Source organism: Crocodylus siamensis, chromosome 11 (assembly GCF_052110815.1).
Source record: "Crocodylus siamensis isolate JL-2025a chromosome 11, ASM5211081v1, whole genome shotgun sequence".
Lineage (NCBI taxonomy): Eukaryota > Metazoa > Chordata > Crocodylia > Crocodylidae > Crocodylus > Crocodylus siamensis.
Genome location: NC_143405.1, coordinates 4,602,366 through 4,619,808, shown reverse-complemented (window position 1 = coordinate 4,619,808; position 17,443 = coordinate 4,602,366). Strand labels below are relative to the sequence as shown.

General features: G+C 56.1%; 2 protein-coding genes across 6 annotated transcripts; both read left to right on the top strand.

Moving 5' to 3' along the window:
- Positions 1-124: 124 nt before the first annotated feature.
- CARD9 (caspase recruitment domain family member 9) lies at positions 125-13,417 on the top strand. 5 transcript variants are annotated; one of them, XM_090022034.1, is made up of 13 exons: positions 125-3,223; positions 4,604-4,813; positions 5,132-5,269; positions 5,844-6,169; positions 6,585-6,764; positions 7,180-7,308; positions 7,950-8,075; positions 8,164-8,346; positions 8,824-8,865; positions 9,425-9,470; positions 10,928-10,998; positions 11,846-11,922; positions 12,892-13,416. In XM_090022034.1, exons 2-13 carry the CDS (start codon positions 4,630-4,632, stop codon positions 12,986-12,988), a joined length of 1,599 nt encoding a protein of 532 aa, XP_089878160.1. In that variant the 5' UTR covers positions 125-3,223; positions 4,604-4,629; the 3' UTR covers positions 12,989-13,416. The 5 variants fall into 5 exon arrangements, with proteins under 5 accessions (XP_089878160.1, XP_089878162.1, XP_089878163.1 ...); XM_090022036.1 differs by lacking the exon at positions 7,950-8,075 and having other exon boundaries at positions 12,892-13,417; XM_090022037.1 differs by lacking the exon at positions 9,425-9,470 and having other exon boundaries at positions 12,892-13,417.
- Positions 13,418-13,501: 84 nt separating this feature from the next.
- On the top strand, positions 13,502-15,844 carry DNLZ (DNL-type zinc finger). The gene is made up of 3 exons (XM_090022039.1): positions 13,502-13,679; positions 14,373-14,512; positions 15,579-15,844. The coding sequence occupies exons 1-3, from the start codon at positions 13,518-13,520 to the stop codon at positions 15,748-15,750; spliced, it is 474 nt and encodes a 157-aa protein (XP_089878165.1). The 5' UTR covers positions 13,502-13,517; the 3' UTR covers positions 15,751-15,844.
- Positions 15,845-17,443: the final 1,599 nt, after the last annotated feature.

Below are 17,443 nucleotides of genomic sequence, written 5' to 3'. Positions count from 1 at the left end.
AAGTCTCTTACTGCTCTCTGGCTGAGGCTGTGCGCACGTTCTCCTGCGTGGGTTTGATGCTCAGAGAGAAGTCAGGTTGACTTCACTTGCCTTAAGCCTGTAAAACCCAGGCTCAGGAATGGGAAGCTGGCAGCCTTTGGGGTTTATGACACCAGAAATTGCCTGACCCTGCATCCTCTTCTGGGCTCTGCCACGGACTTTTCTGTAACCCTTGACAAAACCGTCACTTCCCATCACCATTTCCTGCCCAGGCAAAAGTGGAGTACAAGTCTCACAGGAGTCTTGTGCAAGACCAGAGATGGACAGTTAAAGTCTGCTGAGGGCTTTGGATGAGTGGCAGGGCAGAAGGGGAAATGCAGAGGAATGGGGCCAACTTCTCTGGACCCACACCAGTGATTCAGGCTTGTAGAGATGCCCTGAAACATGGCCTTGCTATCCAAGCCCCCTAGTCTTTGTCTTGAACATGCATTATCCTTACCAGAGTCAGCCATCCCCAGAGTGTTGTGGTGCTGTAATAAAATTTGATCCCTTTGCTCTAACGTGGCAGGGTGGTTCCCTTTCCTGCCCACCTCCCAGAGCCTGTTTGGAGTCCAGTACGAACCACCTTCCATCACGCCGCTTACTCCAGAGCTGAAGCTCTACGTCCCACTTAGCACACGTCCATCAACACAGAGCACCCAGAGCTTTGTAGCAGTTGTGGCCCTCAGGATGCTGCAGAGGTGGCAGGTCCTGCAGGATGGAGACACTGATGTAGTAACCTGTCTTACCTCTGGTGTCTGAGCTGAATATCTTGCTCTCAACTCTCAGCATGAAGCTGTTGCCCACGACATTCCTTCAACCAACTGCTCAGGTAGCTTAATACTGACATGGTGAGTTGGAAGAAAGTCACGAGTGACTTGAATGCCAAGAGGGTTGAGTGACTGTAGCACACAAGCCAGGACCATGGTAGTTTGGGATATGGGGCACAGAAGTGAATTGTCATTCAAGGCCCTGCAGTAGCTATTCTTGGGAGGATGGAATGGGGGAGATGGGGAAACTGCCTATCCCTCTCTGTCTCCGCTGCACCAGTGCAAACACCCTGTGTGTCTGACGGTTCCCTGGCTCTGGAGTAAGGCAGCTGAACAAGCCAGGGGTTTGTTTGTTCTTTCACTCCCAGGCTGTGGGTTTAGCTCCGAAAGGCAACTGCTGCATCTGAAACGTAACAGACTATAAGGTACAAGAAGTGTACAAATCACAGGAGTCGCCAACAGCGTTGCACGTCGTGGCTAGTTCTGCCTGCCCAGCCCAAGTCATTAGTGAAGCCAGTTGCTTGAGCTCTGACTCAGCCCTTGGCATCAGGTCTTAGCTGTGCATGAGAAATTGCAGACTCGAAATGACGGACCTTTCCCAAGAAACCAGGTGTCATATGAGAAAGTTGAATCAATTGTTGGGGGTTTTTTTCCCTTTGGTAGATACCAACTCATGCTGCTTCACACTCAAATGCTTCAATAGTGTTGTTCATGGGGGGGATAAAATGCTATTTCTGGCAGCTGGTACCATGGCAGCACCTGCAGCCTCTGGACTGCTGAAAGCTTCCTACAATTGTTTATAAAGAAATTGGCTAGGAATAAGGATGGGATCTTGTTCTTTACTCTGAAATTGAAGTATTGTGACGTTAACTCCCTGGAGGCTGGTTGCAAAGAGGATGGAGCTGGACTGTTCTCAGTGGTGGCAGATGACAGCGAGGAGCAATGAGTTCAAGTTGCAGCAAGGAAGGTTTAAGTTGAATGTTAGGAAAAACTCTCACTAGCAGGGTGTTGAAGCACTGGATACCCAGAGAGGTTGTAGAGTTTCCACCCTTGGAGGTTTTTGACCCAGCTAGACAAAGCTTGGCTGGGATGATGTAGGTGGGGCTGGTCTTGCTTGGAGCAGGGGCTTGGACTAGATGCGACCTCCTGAGGTCCCCTCCAGCCCTCATTGCTAGGGTTCTGTGAAGGCCTGGGTCTGCCCAGGTTTGTCAATCGGCACACTCTTTTCTGCCCCCCCCCCCCTTTCTCCAATGCTATCTGTGAGGTGTATCTAATGCCAAACATGGCCTCTGATGTAGCTACAGAGGCTGATTGCCTGTAGCAGGAAGCACTGGGTTGCAGAAACTGAGCAGCTCTGGTCTCCCCGCATCTATGGTGGAGTCCGCCGAGAGTCCAGAGAGGACAGCAAGCCTCTGTCAGCGGTGACCAGAAGCCTCATGTTCAGGAAGCAGAACCGGAGGGAAGCTGTCTTGAGGTCTTGCCACATCACAAAATGAGGTTGAGATAAATCCCGAGTTGTCGATTTTACCTTGGTTTCAAGAACAGAACCAGCCATGCAGAACGGAAAAATGGGCCTCAGTGGGCATTGGAAAACCAAGTGCGTGCTCACAATCCCCTTTCATGCTTGCCGCCCGGCCACCCCTCCGTGCTCAGGGTTAACTCCTGGGTCCTTGCTTTGCCCAACTTGAGACGTGTAGAGCTTGACTTTTTTTTCCAAGGTCTGAGCACCCACAGTTAAGGCTAAAGGTAGTGGACGCCCAAAATTAAAGGCCGCCTTTTAGCAGAAACAGTCTTGTCAATCCCAGCTACAGCCTGAGAGAAGGCTGTATCCAAGGTAGTGAGGCTGGCTTTGAATGACAGTTTGTATTTAGCACCTTTGGTCTTTTAAAACAAGAGCCCTGGTTCTAGTTCTTTTCCCTGTCTCCAGTCCCCACAAATACAAAGCAGATAACTTTTGGAGCTGAGACCATAACCTGCTTCAGAACCTGTTTTACCTGTGCGGGACACAGTGCTTGTGCACTCAAGTCTTATCCATGGGTCTTCCAGTCACTAAGTAGGGTAGCAGCACCTGTTCCTTACAGGAATTGTGCTGTACAGATGGGGAACTGAGGTGCAGAGAGGCTGACATCCCTCTGCAAGTCTGAGCTGAGTTACACAAAGCACTTAGGGCCACTAGGTTAGTTGTTTTTTTTCCCCCCCTCCCTTCTGCGGCTTCCTCTTTTCTTTTTTCTTTATCTCTGTCTCCAATGAAAACTGTTACTGACTGGTTTCCCCTTTCTTCTCTCTCTCTGAAATCGTGTTTCCCCGAGGGATCGCTGGTCCAAAGATCAAAGCCTGCAGTCATGGAAGTTGTTTGCTTGGAGCCAGCCCGGAGAGCAGGAAAACTGCCATGCTAAGGCTGAGAGAGGAGGAGACTTCTTGATACAAAGACCCAGGTTGGTCCATGCTACGGAGAGCAAGTTGTAGCTGCAGGAATGAAGGTCTGGCTTCCTTGATCCAGTGGGATGGGCACAGTGCCCCACGGCAGGGAAATGCATTGCTACATCTACCTGCTAGGATCCAGGGCTGGCTTTGCTGTTGAGCAGGGCAACTATTTCCTGAGGGAAAAGGGTATTCAGCACCGACTTAACCTTGCTGCCCATATGCAGGCAAAGTGCATGGTCAGTCGGTCCATTTGAATCTTCCTAGAGCCTGAGGGGAGTTTTGTCTGCATAGGAACAGACTAGACTTGTGCCCTGGACATGACTTGGGTACTACAGCAAACCCTTTTGCCACGGCCTGCGCGAGGGCTTTCGCTGTAGGATCTGGTTCCAAATGGGCAAAATGAGGCATAAGAAGAAACTGCTTTTCATGTCCTAGATAGATGGGTCGGGGATGCCTTGAGGTAGATGCCCTGGCTTGTTGCTTGTTTCCCTGCTTATGTCTGAGCTGATTGACTTCCCTGACTCTGGACTGAGCATCCAGCAAACAAAACTAGTCAACCGCTGGTAGTTGTACTGTAGCAAGTGTGAGTAGCTGGCTTCTGCACCTGGTGGCTACAGTCCTCTGAAAAGGCTCTGGGTGATGTCCAGCAAAAGTTCCCTCAGGTGCCAGCTGGCTGAGCAGGTGCTTGGGGGTTCTGGAGGATTCACCCTTTAGGCTTATGGACACGGAGGGAATGCCTTCAATGGGGCAATGGCTGCTGGGGTGTGTTCTGGGGCTCTCGGGAACAGCTATGTGCCAGAGAGACCTGCGGGCCTGGTAAAACCTCTCCAGTATGCCCAGCCTGCAGGGATGGTTCCCAGTAACACAACTGGGGTTATAGAAACGCTGCTGTCTGTGCTGAAGCCATGTGCCAGGGCTGCAGGGGCAAGGCAGTGGGCAGCACACAGTCTACACCACTGCATTACCGCTGCAAGTACATACCACCACGAGAGCTGCTCCCTTGTCAGCGCTCCTCCCCATGCATACGTGCTTGGCAGTTTCACTTCCCCCTGGCAATGAATCAAGAGGTGCCTGACTCTGGAGAGAGCAATAGAGCAGCTTTTATCGCAGCTGCCATAGGCTCTCCCTTTCCTGGATGTGAGCTCTGGTGCCCTTGCCCAGGCCCTGCTGGCAATGAGTTGTGGGGAACAGAAGCCAGGGCTGCACTAGCATGTGCTAGTTTCCCTGCATGAGAGGAAGTGTGGCATGTGTGAAGCATGCATAGGCTGTCAGGGGTTATTGCAGGAAGCCTCATCCCCTTCCATTTAATGAGCATGTTCCCGTCCTGACTGGGGCAAGGCCTCCCCTGCGCTGCTCTGACCGGCCTGTGGCACGTATCGCTTTCAATGCAGCCTGACAGTACTTCTCACTGTCCGCCATGTCAGAGCTGGAGGACGACGAGACCTGCTGGCACCGCCTGGAGAGCTTCCGGGTGAAGCTCATCTCAGTGATTGAGCCCTCCCGGCTCACACCCTACCTCCGGCAATGCAAGGTGATCAGCCACGACGACGAGGAGCAGGTGCTTAATGACCCCAGCCTCGTCATCCGCAAGCGGAAAGCAGGTGAGTGCTGTGAAGCCTTTGACCACAGTGGGACCACAGCACCACGCTCACCCATGTGCCGTCCTGCCCTAGCCTCTCTTACACATGTGCACGCACACATACGCCGTCCTATTCTAGCCTAATGTAGGCCTCAGCCTATCAGAGTCGGATCCTGCCCCTACTCCAGCTCAGATGCCTGTCAAAGCCAGTCCAAGGTCTGTATGTACAGGATTGGACCTGTGGGGCTTCATTGCATGAGTCTTATGGTCTGGCTGTCTCGGGAAACACGTGTTGCCCTTCCCCTCCATCACAGCCTGTGCCCTCATTTTTGCCCTGCAGGTGTCCTCCTGGATATACTCCAAAGGACAGGACGGAAGGGCTTCGAGGCATTTCTGGAGAGCCTGGAGCTGTACTACCCCCAGCTCTATAAGAAGATCACGGGCAAGGATCCCAGCAGGGTCTTCTCTCTGATCATAGGTAATGCCCGCATCGGGGGTGAGCTGGCAAGTGGTGGGTGCTTCTCTGCATGCAGGGGGCATTCAGTGTTCAACACCTGACCACAAGTCCCCACCGCCTCCCGTGGGCAGAGCCTGGCCTGCGGGGCAAGCTGCTTCCCAGCCCTCAGTCCCTCAGCGGGATCCCCGTGGACTGCCAACATCCAGGGCCACGTGATGTGTCTGCTTGTGCAGCCAAGCTCAGTGGCAAGCCATCTGGGAGAAGAGAGGAAACATGGGACCCCTGCGAACTGTTCAGTCCTGGTGCCTGTGGGCAAACCTCCCTGGAAGTCTGGCCTGGGGGAGTTGCTGGGGAGTCTGTTCTGGAGCCCCCGGCATGCCCTCATCCTTGGAGAGAGGACAGAGCTGGGGCCAAGGGACCTTTTCTCATCCCTGCTCTGATAACTCTTATGTCCCTGTGGCCCTGAGCACACTGCCTGTGACCATGATGGCTGGGGGGAAGAGGGATTTGTCCTGGTATGGCCCTGTGGACAGTGGCCCTACGCTAGTCCCCCAGGCCGGGAACGTGCAGGGTGACGGGTCTCTCTGCCGGACAGACAATGCTGGGGAGTCGGGCCTGAGCCAGCTGCTGATGAATGAGATCACCAAGCTGCAGGGAGCTGTGCAGGAGGAAAGGAGGAAGGCGCAGGAGCTGAGCCTGTGGCTGCGTGCCAAGGAGGACCTGCTCAAGGAGATGCGAGTGCGGGACAGCCTGCTGCGCAAGCACCAAGAGCGGGCCCAGAAGATGAAGGAGGAGAGGGACAGCCTCAGCCAGGAGCTGCGCAGGGCCAAGGACGACAACTATGAACTGGCCATGAGCTATGCCAAGCAGAGCGAGGAAAAGAGCACGGCCCTCATGAGGAACCGTGACCTGCAGCTGGAGGTGTGCTGGCCCGTCCCCGGGGTGGGGGCTGAGCAAGGACACGAGCCTCTCTTGCCCTGAGTGCTGATGGCAGGGGCTGGGCTGAGGAGGGGAAGGCCTGGGATGCTGCAGATCCTTCAAGCAAGGGCAGCAACGTTCATCGGAAGTCAGGACGTGGTCGCCTCCATGACACTGACTCAACGCCCCATCAGCCTGGCTGGCAGGGAAGCACGGACCAGGTGTCCCAGCTCCAGGAGTGGGCGTGGGGGACTGACAGACAGGAGAATCCAGCCTCGGTGCTGTATTCACGTGGGGCTGGGAGCAGGGAATGAAATACCCTCATGTTTCTAATGCGGGGGCATAATTCAACGTCTGTCGTGGTAAATCCCTGCCCTGTGTCGGCAGGCACCCCTTGACCGGCCCTGTGCCTCCCCAGGTTGACCGGCTGCGGCACAACCTGATGAAGGCAGAGGATGACTGTAACCTGGAGCGGAAGCACACGATGAAGCTGAAGCACGCCATGGAGCAGCACCCGAGCCATGAGGTGGTGTGGGAGATCCAGCGTGAGAAGGAGCTGCTGCTGGCCAAGAACCAGGAGCTGGAGAACACGCTGCAGGTCTTGGGCAGGCCGGGGTGCGGGATGGGGCAAGTCACATCTGGTAGGGATAAGAGGGTTGGAGGCTGGAGCAGAGGCTCAGGGGTTGGAGGGGGAGGCACCCCAGCGCCAGTGTCTGGGGTGCACTCAGGGGAGCTTTGACACAGCTGGGATCAGAGGGTAGAGAAAGCAGAAACGGCAGCCTGGGGACCTGTGAGCTGCACCAGCCTGGACCAGATTGCAGCTGCCTTTTCCCCCCCATAATGCAGATGGCACAGCTGGCAGCAGAGGGCACAAGTCCTGGCCTGTCAGGCTCTGTCCTGGTCTGAGCAGCTAGGGGCAGTCCTATGTGCCAGGGTATGATCTCTCCCAGCCAGACCCCCTCAGGTGGAGGGTGAAGGCATTTGCTCCTCACTGTAGCGCTTGTTCCCTAAAGGTGGCCACAGTGGGGAGCTCGGAGAAGAGCAGCCTATACATCCAGGCCCTGGCAGAGCAGCAGGAGCTGGTGGAAACCATCTACAGCCTACGCAAACAGCTGCGCCAAGCCGAGTTGTTGCAGGACAAGGTGTGTGGCCAGGGCAGAGAGCAAGGAGGGGGTCCAGCCTGCAGAGCCAGGGACCCACTTGCTGCCCCTTTGAGCAGGGAGGACCCAAGGTAGCAGCAGTGTGAGTGAGCAGGGGGCTCCCTGCCCGTGGCCCCTCTGATGTGGGGATGGTGACACAGTCCCCAGCTCTCCGGTCACTGCAGGGATCTGCTAGTAACTGCCCTGCTACTGCAAACCAAGGGGCCACTTTCCCTTGCACCTCAAAGCCCTCTGAGCAAGAACAAGCCTCCCCCTTGGGAAGCCATGGCATCTGTCCAGTCACTCAGCCAGCCTGGGGGAGAGACGGGCCCTTTGCGCAGGTCTCACGGGGCCTTGGACCATGCTCTGCCCAGGAAGGTCACGCTCCCAGAATGCTTTGCTGTCCAGCGAGCCTGGCACTTAGCTATGCTGCCTAGTAGTGGCTGTGACCATCCATTAACAGTCTGTGCAGTATCCCAGGGCAGGAACGTTTCTCATGGATGTTTGTCAGGCCCCTCCGTCCATCCCTCAGCCCTGTCATGGTGTCCTTGCTTCATGTCCACCCAAACCCTATGTCAGGCTATAGCTGGGCTCCGGCTGCCCTGGTACAGTGGGAGCTTGGTGCTCTTGTGCTTCCCTACCAGCATAATGTGGAGAAGGAGCTGCTGGAGCTACAGAGCCTGGCACTGAAGAAGGACTTGCAGATGTACAAGGACCGCATCGAGGCCATCCTGAAGCAGATGGAGGAGGTGGCTGCAGAGAGGGACCAGGTGATGGCCTGGCCTCCTTGGGGCCTTGTCTCTCTGGGGCTGTCCAGCACCGTGTCAGTGACACCCTGCTCTCCCGCTCTGCTGCCAGGCGCTGCTGACCCGTGAGCAGTTCCACACGCAGTTCTCCAAGAGCCTGGTGGAGAAGGACGCCTACCGCAAGCAGGTCCGGGAGCTGGGGGAGCGATGCGATGAGCTGCAGCTCCAGCTGTTCCAGAAGGAGAGCCAGCTCCTAGCCACGGAGGCCAAGCTGCACCTGGAGCCCCATGCATTGGTAGGTCTGCAAGGCACCCGCCTGCGCAGCTGGGCTCTGACTGGGGGCGCTTCTCCACTCCGGGCCCTGACAGTCCCTGCATTCGGGCATTGCCTCAGGCCTGCAGCTGCTCGCAAACCCTGGGCTCAGACAGGGCACAGCTGGCTTGGGGTCCAGGCAAGCTCACCTTAGACAAGCTCCAGCAGGACAGCCTTGCCTGTGGGAGCTAGCCTGTGCACAAGGCGGTTGCCCTTGTGCAGCCAGCTTAGCCTCTGGCTGCCAGGTACCAAATCCCACGTGGAGACCTAGGCCCGAATCAGCCAGGTGTCCCAGAGCGGGGTGGGCAGACGTCCGTGTCCCACAGTGCAGCACCATGCACCCCGCAGGTGCAGAGGAGCGTGGGCCTCCTCTCTTCCCATGGGCTGCCACTGCCTCTGGCTTACTTCGCATTGGGCTGGCAGAACAGATCCCCGACCCCTTTGTCTTTGCACCTTCCAGACCTCTGACCCGGATGACACCTCCTCCTGGAGCTCCCAGGAGGTGAGTAGGTCACTGACCTGCTGTTGTCCAGCTGCCGACTGAAAGACCTTGGGACGTCCTGGCTCTGCTCCATGCAGGACACAGCTCTGGAGAATCCCCCTAGTCTTCCCCAGCAATCCTAGCTCCTGCCTTTCTGAGCTACTTGAGCTGACGCCAAGCCAGAGCCAGCAATTCTGTCTGGCACATTGTGTTCAGTCCATGATCCAAAGGGGCTGCTCTCCCTATCCCGGAGGCAGCTCAGGAAGGGCTGTGACTCCCCAGGGTGGCACACAGCATCCAAATGGCAGGGGTGCAACTGCGACAGCATTGAGGAGCCCTTTAATGGGATAACACACTTAATTCATGCCTCGCGCCTGCAGCCATCAGGTGATGCCAGGTTGGAGGGACAGGCATGCTAGGGAGGAAAGGCAGTGCCAGCCAGCCAGCCACCTGACTCGCTGGTGAGGAGAGGGAAGCTTGTGCTGCCCTGTGCCCTGGGTTGTCCTTGTTCTGGGAGCAGAGCACAGGGAAGTGAGCACTGCTGATCCCAACAAGACACCTGTTTCTTTTCATCCCCCAGCTTTCTCTGCCCAGAAACCTGGAGGACCCGCAGCTCTCTGATAAGAGTAAGAGAATCTGGCAGCCTGGCCCTGGCAGGGCATGGCCTGGGGGTTAAAGCAGGTGGCTGGGGGTGGGGAACACCTGTTTCTTTATGCCTCTGCAGCCCAGACAAGTCGTCAGGGCTGGAGCGTTGGAAACCTGTTAGCGGTACTGGGTGACCTGGCTGGAGAGGCATGGGAGGCGCCTGCTTCTTGGAGGGCGGGTACTCAGTGATTCCTGGAAGCTGGGTCCCTGTGGGGACCCCCAGGCATGCAGAATCCCTCACCCTCCCTCTGTGCCTCAGTCTAGCCTGTTTCCAAAAGGAGGTGACATCCAGCCTGGGGCAGGGGGTAGGTCTATCACGCTTGGGAGGGAGATGTCTCAAAGCATGTGGTGCTGTTCTGGGAAGGCTCCCAGAGCACGAGCTGTAACTGGAAGGATGCACAAGGTCCGTTGACTGCAAATGCATGAGGGGGGACCTGCCTCCTGGATCTTGATCCCTGCTGGATAGGAGGCAGCCGGGATGCACGTAATTCTGGGGAGAATGGGCAGGGCTGCCCAAGAGAAGGGGCGCACCCAAAGCCAGGGAGGTCAGCGATTTGCAGCAGGCACTCAGTATCTTACAGAGGCTGGGGTGTGCTGCTTGCTTTCCCTGCCAGTCAGTGGCAGATCAGTTGTCCTTCCCGCCAGCTCAGCCGCACCCCAGGGATTTTCCCCCCAGAGCAGGCTCCTGTCACTCAGGCTTGGACAAAAGCAGAACAGCAGCACTGACACTCGCCCCTCACTTCTGCTTTTGCGGTGCCTGGAGTGGAAATGCTGCAGCAGCGTGGATGGCCTGGCAGGCTGCCCCATGGCCTGGAACCGCGCTCTCAGAGTGCATGGAGCGGAGAAGGAAAACCAGGCAGGCGAGGTGGGAGCCAGCCTGCCTGCTTCTGCCCAGATGGTTTTTCCTCCATTCAGGAAGGCCCATGGTCACAGGGGGCATGGAGCTGGGATCTAGCAGGAATCTAGAGGCTTGCCCCCAAGTGGCGTGGCTTTGTGGGGACAGCCTTGCTAAACCACTCAGGAGTACTGGACCGTGGTGCTGGCCCTTGGGTTTAGGTGACCCAGCAGCCAGTGCGGACATGGGTCAGCTGGGTTTAACTCCCCGTTTGAGTGCAGACAGAAGAGTTAGACCAGCATTAAACTATACCAGCAGACACGGTTCCAGTACAACTGTTACCCCGGTGTGGATGCAGACAGGCATAAACAGAGAAAAAAACACTGTAACTTTAAATTGGTTTCATTTGGTTATAGGTGTGGGTAGGCCTCCCAGTTACCTCGGAGCATCTCTAGTCTCTTCCCCGGTCCAGTGGGGTTGGGGACAGACAGTCCTAACAGTTGTCTTGGAGCATCTTTAGTCTCTTCTCTCCCCATCCAGTGTGGCTGGGAACGCTGCTGACTTTGTGTGGGGAGTGGTGACAGTCTGCTCTCTTTCCCTCAGAAAACCACCTGGAGGGGCAGGACCAGCCATTTAGCGACTTGGAGAGCGCATTGCTGTTGCAGGTGCCGAATGTAAGAATCGTTGATCACCGCTCACTCCCATGAACCCTTTTTGTGACCTTTGATGACCGTATGCCCATTTGAGGAGCCTGTTACAGCACCAAACAATTCCCCTGCATCCCCTAAACACCAGGTCTAGCTGGTTAATTCTCAGTCTGCATGGCCAGCACATTGGACGGGTGTAGCGAATAGTCTCAGGATGGTGTTTGGAGAGGGTAGCTTTGCCATAGGTACCCCAGGGCATGCTGCTGTCAGTGTAAACTGGGAAGAATCGGGCTGTGGCAGCCAGAAGTCACTGCTGCTCCCATGTTCCCTGTGCCCCGAAAGCCCAGCTGCCTTGATACTACACCTCTGTTACAGGGCAGCATGGCAGTAGGGGAGGAAGAGGAGGAATGATGTAGGATCTGCTATATCACTCTGACAGCCTTCAGTGCGAGGCGGTAGGGTGCCAAGTGTGAGCTGGGCCTGAGCATGATGCTGCCATGCAGTGGTGACTTACTGATGGCCCAGGAGCAAATACTCCAGGCTGGAACTTGCCTCAGGGGCCCGGTGGGTGTGAAGAGCTACCAGCACAGCCAGGGTATGCTCCAGGGAGCAGTGATGATGGATTTAGTCACTGAGTGCCCCCAACCCTGTGCTTTTGGCCTCGGTTCATTTTCTCTCTCATGTGAAAATAAGCAGCCATGTTGCTGCTGGGAAATGGTGGGAAAGGAAGTCAGTGAGCAGGTGCCAGATGGGAGGCAGTTGTCCAGGCTCTCTCCCCACCTCTCTTGTGTCTCGCCCTCCAATCGGTGTCTGGTCTGATGTGCACCCCGGGACCCCGATCTTTGACTAAACCAGGCTTTCCTTTCCTTGGCAGAACCGCAGCCCACCCAACGGGGAGCTGGCCGAGAAGGAGCGGCGGCGGATGAAGGACAGCTTTGAGCATTACCGAAGGTCTGGTCTGTGCGTTAAGGACCACTTGTGCCACAGTTGTGTGATCTGCTGATCGGTGTGGGTGGTGACCCCCTCCATGCTTGGTCTGTGGAGGAGACGAGCGTGCTACGGGTTTTACAGCCTCCTTCCTTAGCTCAGGCCCTCAAGATCCTGCATCAGCTCTGACCAAGGAGGTTGAGGATGACACAAGGCCATAAATGTCTCTTGGGTCCTGTGCCCTAGGCAGCTTCCCCCCCTTTTACTGAACCTCACAGTACAGGAGCTGCTCGTGCAACAGGGTTGCATCCTGCTACCCCTGAGGTCCCAGGCTGCCTTTAGCATGTCTGGGAACTGGTGATGCACCCACTCCAGAAAACACCATGTGCCTCTGCCTGCCTTGGGACTCTCCTGGCCGCGGATGGCACTGAGCATTTAGCACACTAGAGGAAACGATGCTAGGGAGGGAGATGGCCGCACCTGTTACTGCCCTGTTCCAGGGCCGCCTTGTAAAAAGAGCAGTTTCCAGGTCATGAATTTCTAGCATCCTTCCTTTGTGCATGTTTAGGACACCAGACCAAAAACAGTTTATTGGGATGGAGGAAATATCAGTCCAGGCCCATGCTGGAGGGGAAAACCCTAACCCTAACCCAAATCATGCCCAGGATTCATGCAGTTGTTGACAGGCAGGACAGCTCGCATGCCGCAGAGAACAGCGGCGACGTATTGTGGCTGGTGCTCTCTTCCAAAAGCGCTTCCTGCTGTCACTTTGACCTAGGCAGAGTTAGGCCCTTGTGCTTGTCATCCTGGTGGGTTCAGCAGCCCCCGCATGCAGACCGAATCAAGCCCCGCGGGATGCACACGGTGCCCCAGGGCAGGGCAAGGCCCAGGGCTCGGTCCCGTTCCCAAGCTCAGGCCCGAGGGGGCTGGGCCGAGGCTGGGGGCGCGCCGGCAGGGCCGCCCTGTAAAGAAACGGTCTCGTCCCATTCACAGAAAGAGGGCAATGCGGAGGGGGAGGAAGCACCAGCAGCATGAAGCGGACTGGGACAACACCACCGGCAGCGACAACACGGACACGGAAGGGCCCTAACCGCCTGCGGGGTCACGCACGCGGGCGCCCTGCCCTGCAAACTGATTGCTTGGCCATGCAAAGCCTCCGAAGTGCCTTGATGGTGCTCGGCAGCTAAAGGCGCGAGGCTGGACCCCGGCGCCCGGCCTTCCTGCGGACAGGTCAAGAGGCGAAGAGCCGTGGTGACGGAGCCCCCCTTCTCCGGAGCTAGGAGCCCCTCCAGCCTTGGTGCCCCGGGCGGGCCGGGTCTCCAGTAAACATTTGCATTGGCCTGAACAAAGAGTGTGAGCCCTGTTGTGCGGGCCAGGAGACGGGGCGCTGGGGGGCACCAGCTCCAGCATCTGCGTCCAGGCGCTGAGACTGGTCGTGGGCAGGGGCGAGGCGGGGCTGGCTCTGCAGCTGCCAGGGCAGGGGCATGGGGATTGGGGCTGACCCTTGACCCCTGCCAGCAGCGCAGCGGGGGGGCAAGGCCGGGCAAGCTGCCCGCACCCAAGATGGCGGCGGCGGTGGCCTGGAGCGCCCGCCCCTTCCGGGCGCAAGGGCCGACGGGATGCTGCGGGCGGCCGGGCGCGCGCTGCTGCAGCTGGCCGGGGGCGCCTCACGGCGGGCGGGCCTACAGGGGGCGCCGCGGCGCGGGGCCGGGGCCGGGGCCGGGGGCGGCGGCGCCGTGGGAGGGGTCGCCGCCCGCTACCGCCTGGTTTACACGTGCCAGGTGCGTGCGAGGACGTGTGGGGGGCAGTGCCAGGAGGTCCCTCAGCGTGGGGGTGGGGGTTGGCGCTTGCCTGGCCCCGGCGTGCGGGAGGGGACGGAGCAGAGCGGCCCACGAGCTTCCTCCCGTTCCGCCCCTCCGAGGGAAAGCCTCGCCGACACCCGGCCTGGACCTGGCGCCGCCCGGCAGTACCCAGCTTCTTGCCCCTCGAGAGGAGACTCGCCTCCTTTGCCGCTTTCTCCCAAGGGCAGGCCTTGAAAACCTGCCCCAAATGCACCTAAAACCCCCTCGGTATTTAACACCACAAGCAAAGTCGGAACCGAATCAGCCGGGCGCGTCGGACTCCAGCAGCGGGTTCACGCCTCTCTCGAGCTGCGAACCCCTGGGTTTCCAAACGATGCTTCTTGCGGGGAGTGGGGGAAAGATCAGCCGGGCTCAAAAGTCAGAGATCAACTGGGCTCGAGTCGGATGCGTTTGGGCCCGTGCTCTTCTACCACCCCGAGCTCGACCAGTGCAAGTAGGCAGCGTATTTCTGAGCACCCGCTTGTGCAGGACCTTCATGCGATCGCACTGACGTGCACGAGTTGGAGAAGCCAGCCCGTTGCAGCTAAATAATCACAGCCTTTTGTTGCATAGAAAAAAACCCCCAAACCCTTGTGAACACCTTGATGCTGAGCTTCCTTCCTTGCTCTCTAGGTCTGCAAGACGAGATCTGCGAAAACCATCTCCAAAGTAGCGTATCACAAGGGAGTGGTGATAGTGAAATGCCCCGGCTGCCAGAACCACCACATCATAGCGGATAACCTGGGATGGTTCACAGATTTGGAAGGGAAGAGGTAGGAGGCCCGGGGGCAGCGAGCCAGGCCTTTCAGCTGATCCGAACCTGGTTGAGCTCGTCATGGCTTTGGCATGCTCTTGACCTGGTTCGTTTCGAGGAGGGTTATTGCTGGGGGGCTTCTCTGCTCCACATTGGTTGCAGTTAGTTGAGCATGACCCAGCATGTGGCACCAAGACAGCGAGGAAGCATGCTGTATCGCAGGTGCTGCCCCAGACCGATGGTTGGATGCGACTCTTTTTGTTTCCTATGAGGGACTTAATAAATCCCGTTGCATTTCAGCAGTGTCCAACTCCCTTAAAAATTCCTACCTTTCATGGTAGAAACGGTATCTTTTAGTAAACCAACTAGACTTTTGCCAAAAAAAAAAAAAAAAAAGGTCTTTAATTGCAAGCTTTCAGGCACAAGCACCCTTCGTCAGGCATCAGAGAAAAGACTGTAAAAGTCCTTCTGTGTAGAAATGCAAATTCATATTTCATAGGATTTCCCTGAGTCAGTAGATGGAAACCTCCTCTGGGCAGGCAGTTCATAGCTGGTAAGGTGTCCCTGAGCTCTGTTGTGGGGATCTGGGATGATGCAAATGACCTTGAACAACAGCAGGAGCAGGATCTCAGGTTTCAGGTGGTCAAAGATGCTTCCTCCTTGTGACATCATGAAGATTTCATTTTAAAAAATTGGCTACAATTTGATATCTTCCATGCGTCAGGCATTCAGGTGTCATTCACGCCTGAAAAGGGGTGTTTGTGCCCAAAAGCTTGCAATTCGAAACTTTTTCTTCTGCAAAAATCTAGTTGGTGTAATAAAAGATATCACCTCTACCACAAGTCCCAATTGCTTTTCCCTTAGTCCATTAGGGCTACAACCTGGGTACCCACGCTTCATGATTGCAGTTGCCAAATTGAACTGTCATAGGATGAACTTAGCTTCCCAGATAGCTGAGCAGAGGGGCAAATGTTGGGCTCGTGTTCAGAACTTGAAACGCATATTGAGAGTAAAAACAAAGCGTCTTGGTGCAGCCTCCTAGCCCCCCTTGCCTTGTCACTGTTGGTTTTTACCTTGCCTCGAAGGAATATCGAGGAAATCCTCGCGGCCAAGGGGGAGAAGGTGAGGCGTGTTGTCGGTGAGGACGCCTTGGAGCTGCTCCTGGAGAACACACCGGACACAGTGCCCCAAAGCCACCCCCCAGAGGGAGACGGTGGGGGAGGCTCCCCTGAGTCCGGAGGCAGGGACCCGACATGATCCCTGGGATGTCCCTGGGGATAGAGAGACTGCAGCGCCGCGTTGTGCTTTACAGACGTCCATGGTTCTTGTAAATAAATTCAGCCGCACAAAAGCCTTGTCCTCCGCTTGATTTTTTTAACTTGGCACTGGGCTGTTTAACCCGAGATCAGCCACATGTTTGTACAGGACTTGAGACCCTCCTTGTTACACACGATTGATTTTAAAACCAGATTTATTTCTTCTGCAGGCTTCTTGTGCCGCTCTTTCCAAGCCTAGTTCTTTGCTAATATGGGTACGCCCAGAAGGTAAATCACCATCATCTGAACCCAGCACTCTTTCCTGCCCAGAGCAGGGGGTCGGACTTGATCTAATAGGTCCCTTCCGACCCTAAAATCTGTTAACTCTATGATGCTGTGCAGTCCTTACCACCATCTGCACCCAGGCACATGGTAGGGCTAGTGCCACAGGTGCTGTACATGTGCAGAAGTGCCTGCAAAGGGCCTGATTCTTCCCCCAGCTGTGTCTGGGCCCTTAACTGTTTGTGCTTGCAAACCAAAGTGATCCTGCTGTAGGAAAGCATGCCTCCTGCCGCTCTCGCTTTGCTTTCTTTGCTGAATTACTTCCTGAGGTGCACGTGTGTCTGTATGCTGTGCGATGTGCTTTCTTGTGGGCAAACTGCAACCCACCAGCTTGGCTTATTCAGTGTCTGGCTGCAGTCCTACAAGGAGGGTTGGCAGGAGGAATGCAGGATGCTGCAGGACCTGGATTGGACACCCTGCTTCCTCCTCCGTTCTCTATCTGCCCCCTGCCAGGGGAACCAGCCCAAGGGTAAGTCACAAGCTGGGTGGCTGCTACCTTCCAGGCAGTAGATTTATAGCTCCTCCTCTGGAGCTATGCTCAATGCCTGCTAGTAAGGGTGTGCATTTAAATGAAAAAGGCTGAAGATCACAGGGCTGGAGGGGCCATATAAAGCGCAGCCTCAATTACGTGTTGTAGGACCATAGTCTTGTATGAGAAGCCGGGTTTGTTTAGTAATATCTTTTATTAAACCAACAATATTTGGGAGTGATATTAGACAGGCTTTCACACACACAAAGCCCTTCTCTTCCTCTCTGGGGAGGGGAAAAAAAAAAAAAAGATGCTGTCTCTACCTGTCTCAGACCTAAGAAAGAGCATTTTGTGCATGAAAGCCTGCATAACTGCTCCCAAACATGGAGCTGGTTTGATCAAGGCTGTTTTATTTGTTTTCTTAGATATGCCACCCTTCCCAAATCCATTGTGCCCTAGCGTCAGGGTGCAGGGAAGGAAAGTGTGTCCGTGCAGTTGCTAGCTTGTGCTCCAGGGGATGCAGGAGGGGAAGGGTTTGGTTTTTTTTTCTAGTGACACCTTCTATGGGACCATGGGTGTAGTTTGGAGCAGTAGGTACATTCACAGCTGCAAGGATAAAGCTAATTTCAGCAGTGAGAAAAGCAGGGAACAGGGAGGGGCTGGTGCCTGGAGCATTAAGGGCTTGCAGCTGGTTCATCTAAAGCCCTGTTTCCCAATCAGGTGCCTCAACGTCCTCCCAGGGCCACTGCACAGTTAGCACGGAGGTTTTGCAGAAGGATTCACATGGCAAACATGGAGATGTCCAGCAGGAGGCTGCAGCGTCGTGCATGTTGGGGCCTGCAGTGCTCTGAGCGCTTTGCAAAGAACATCACTAACACGGAAG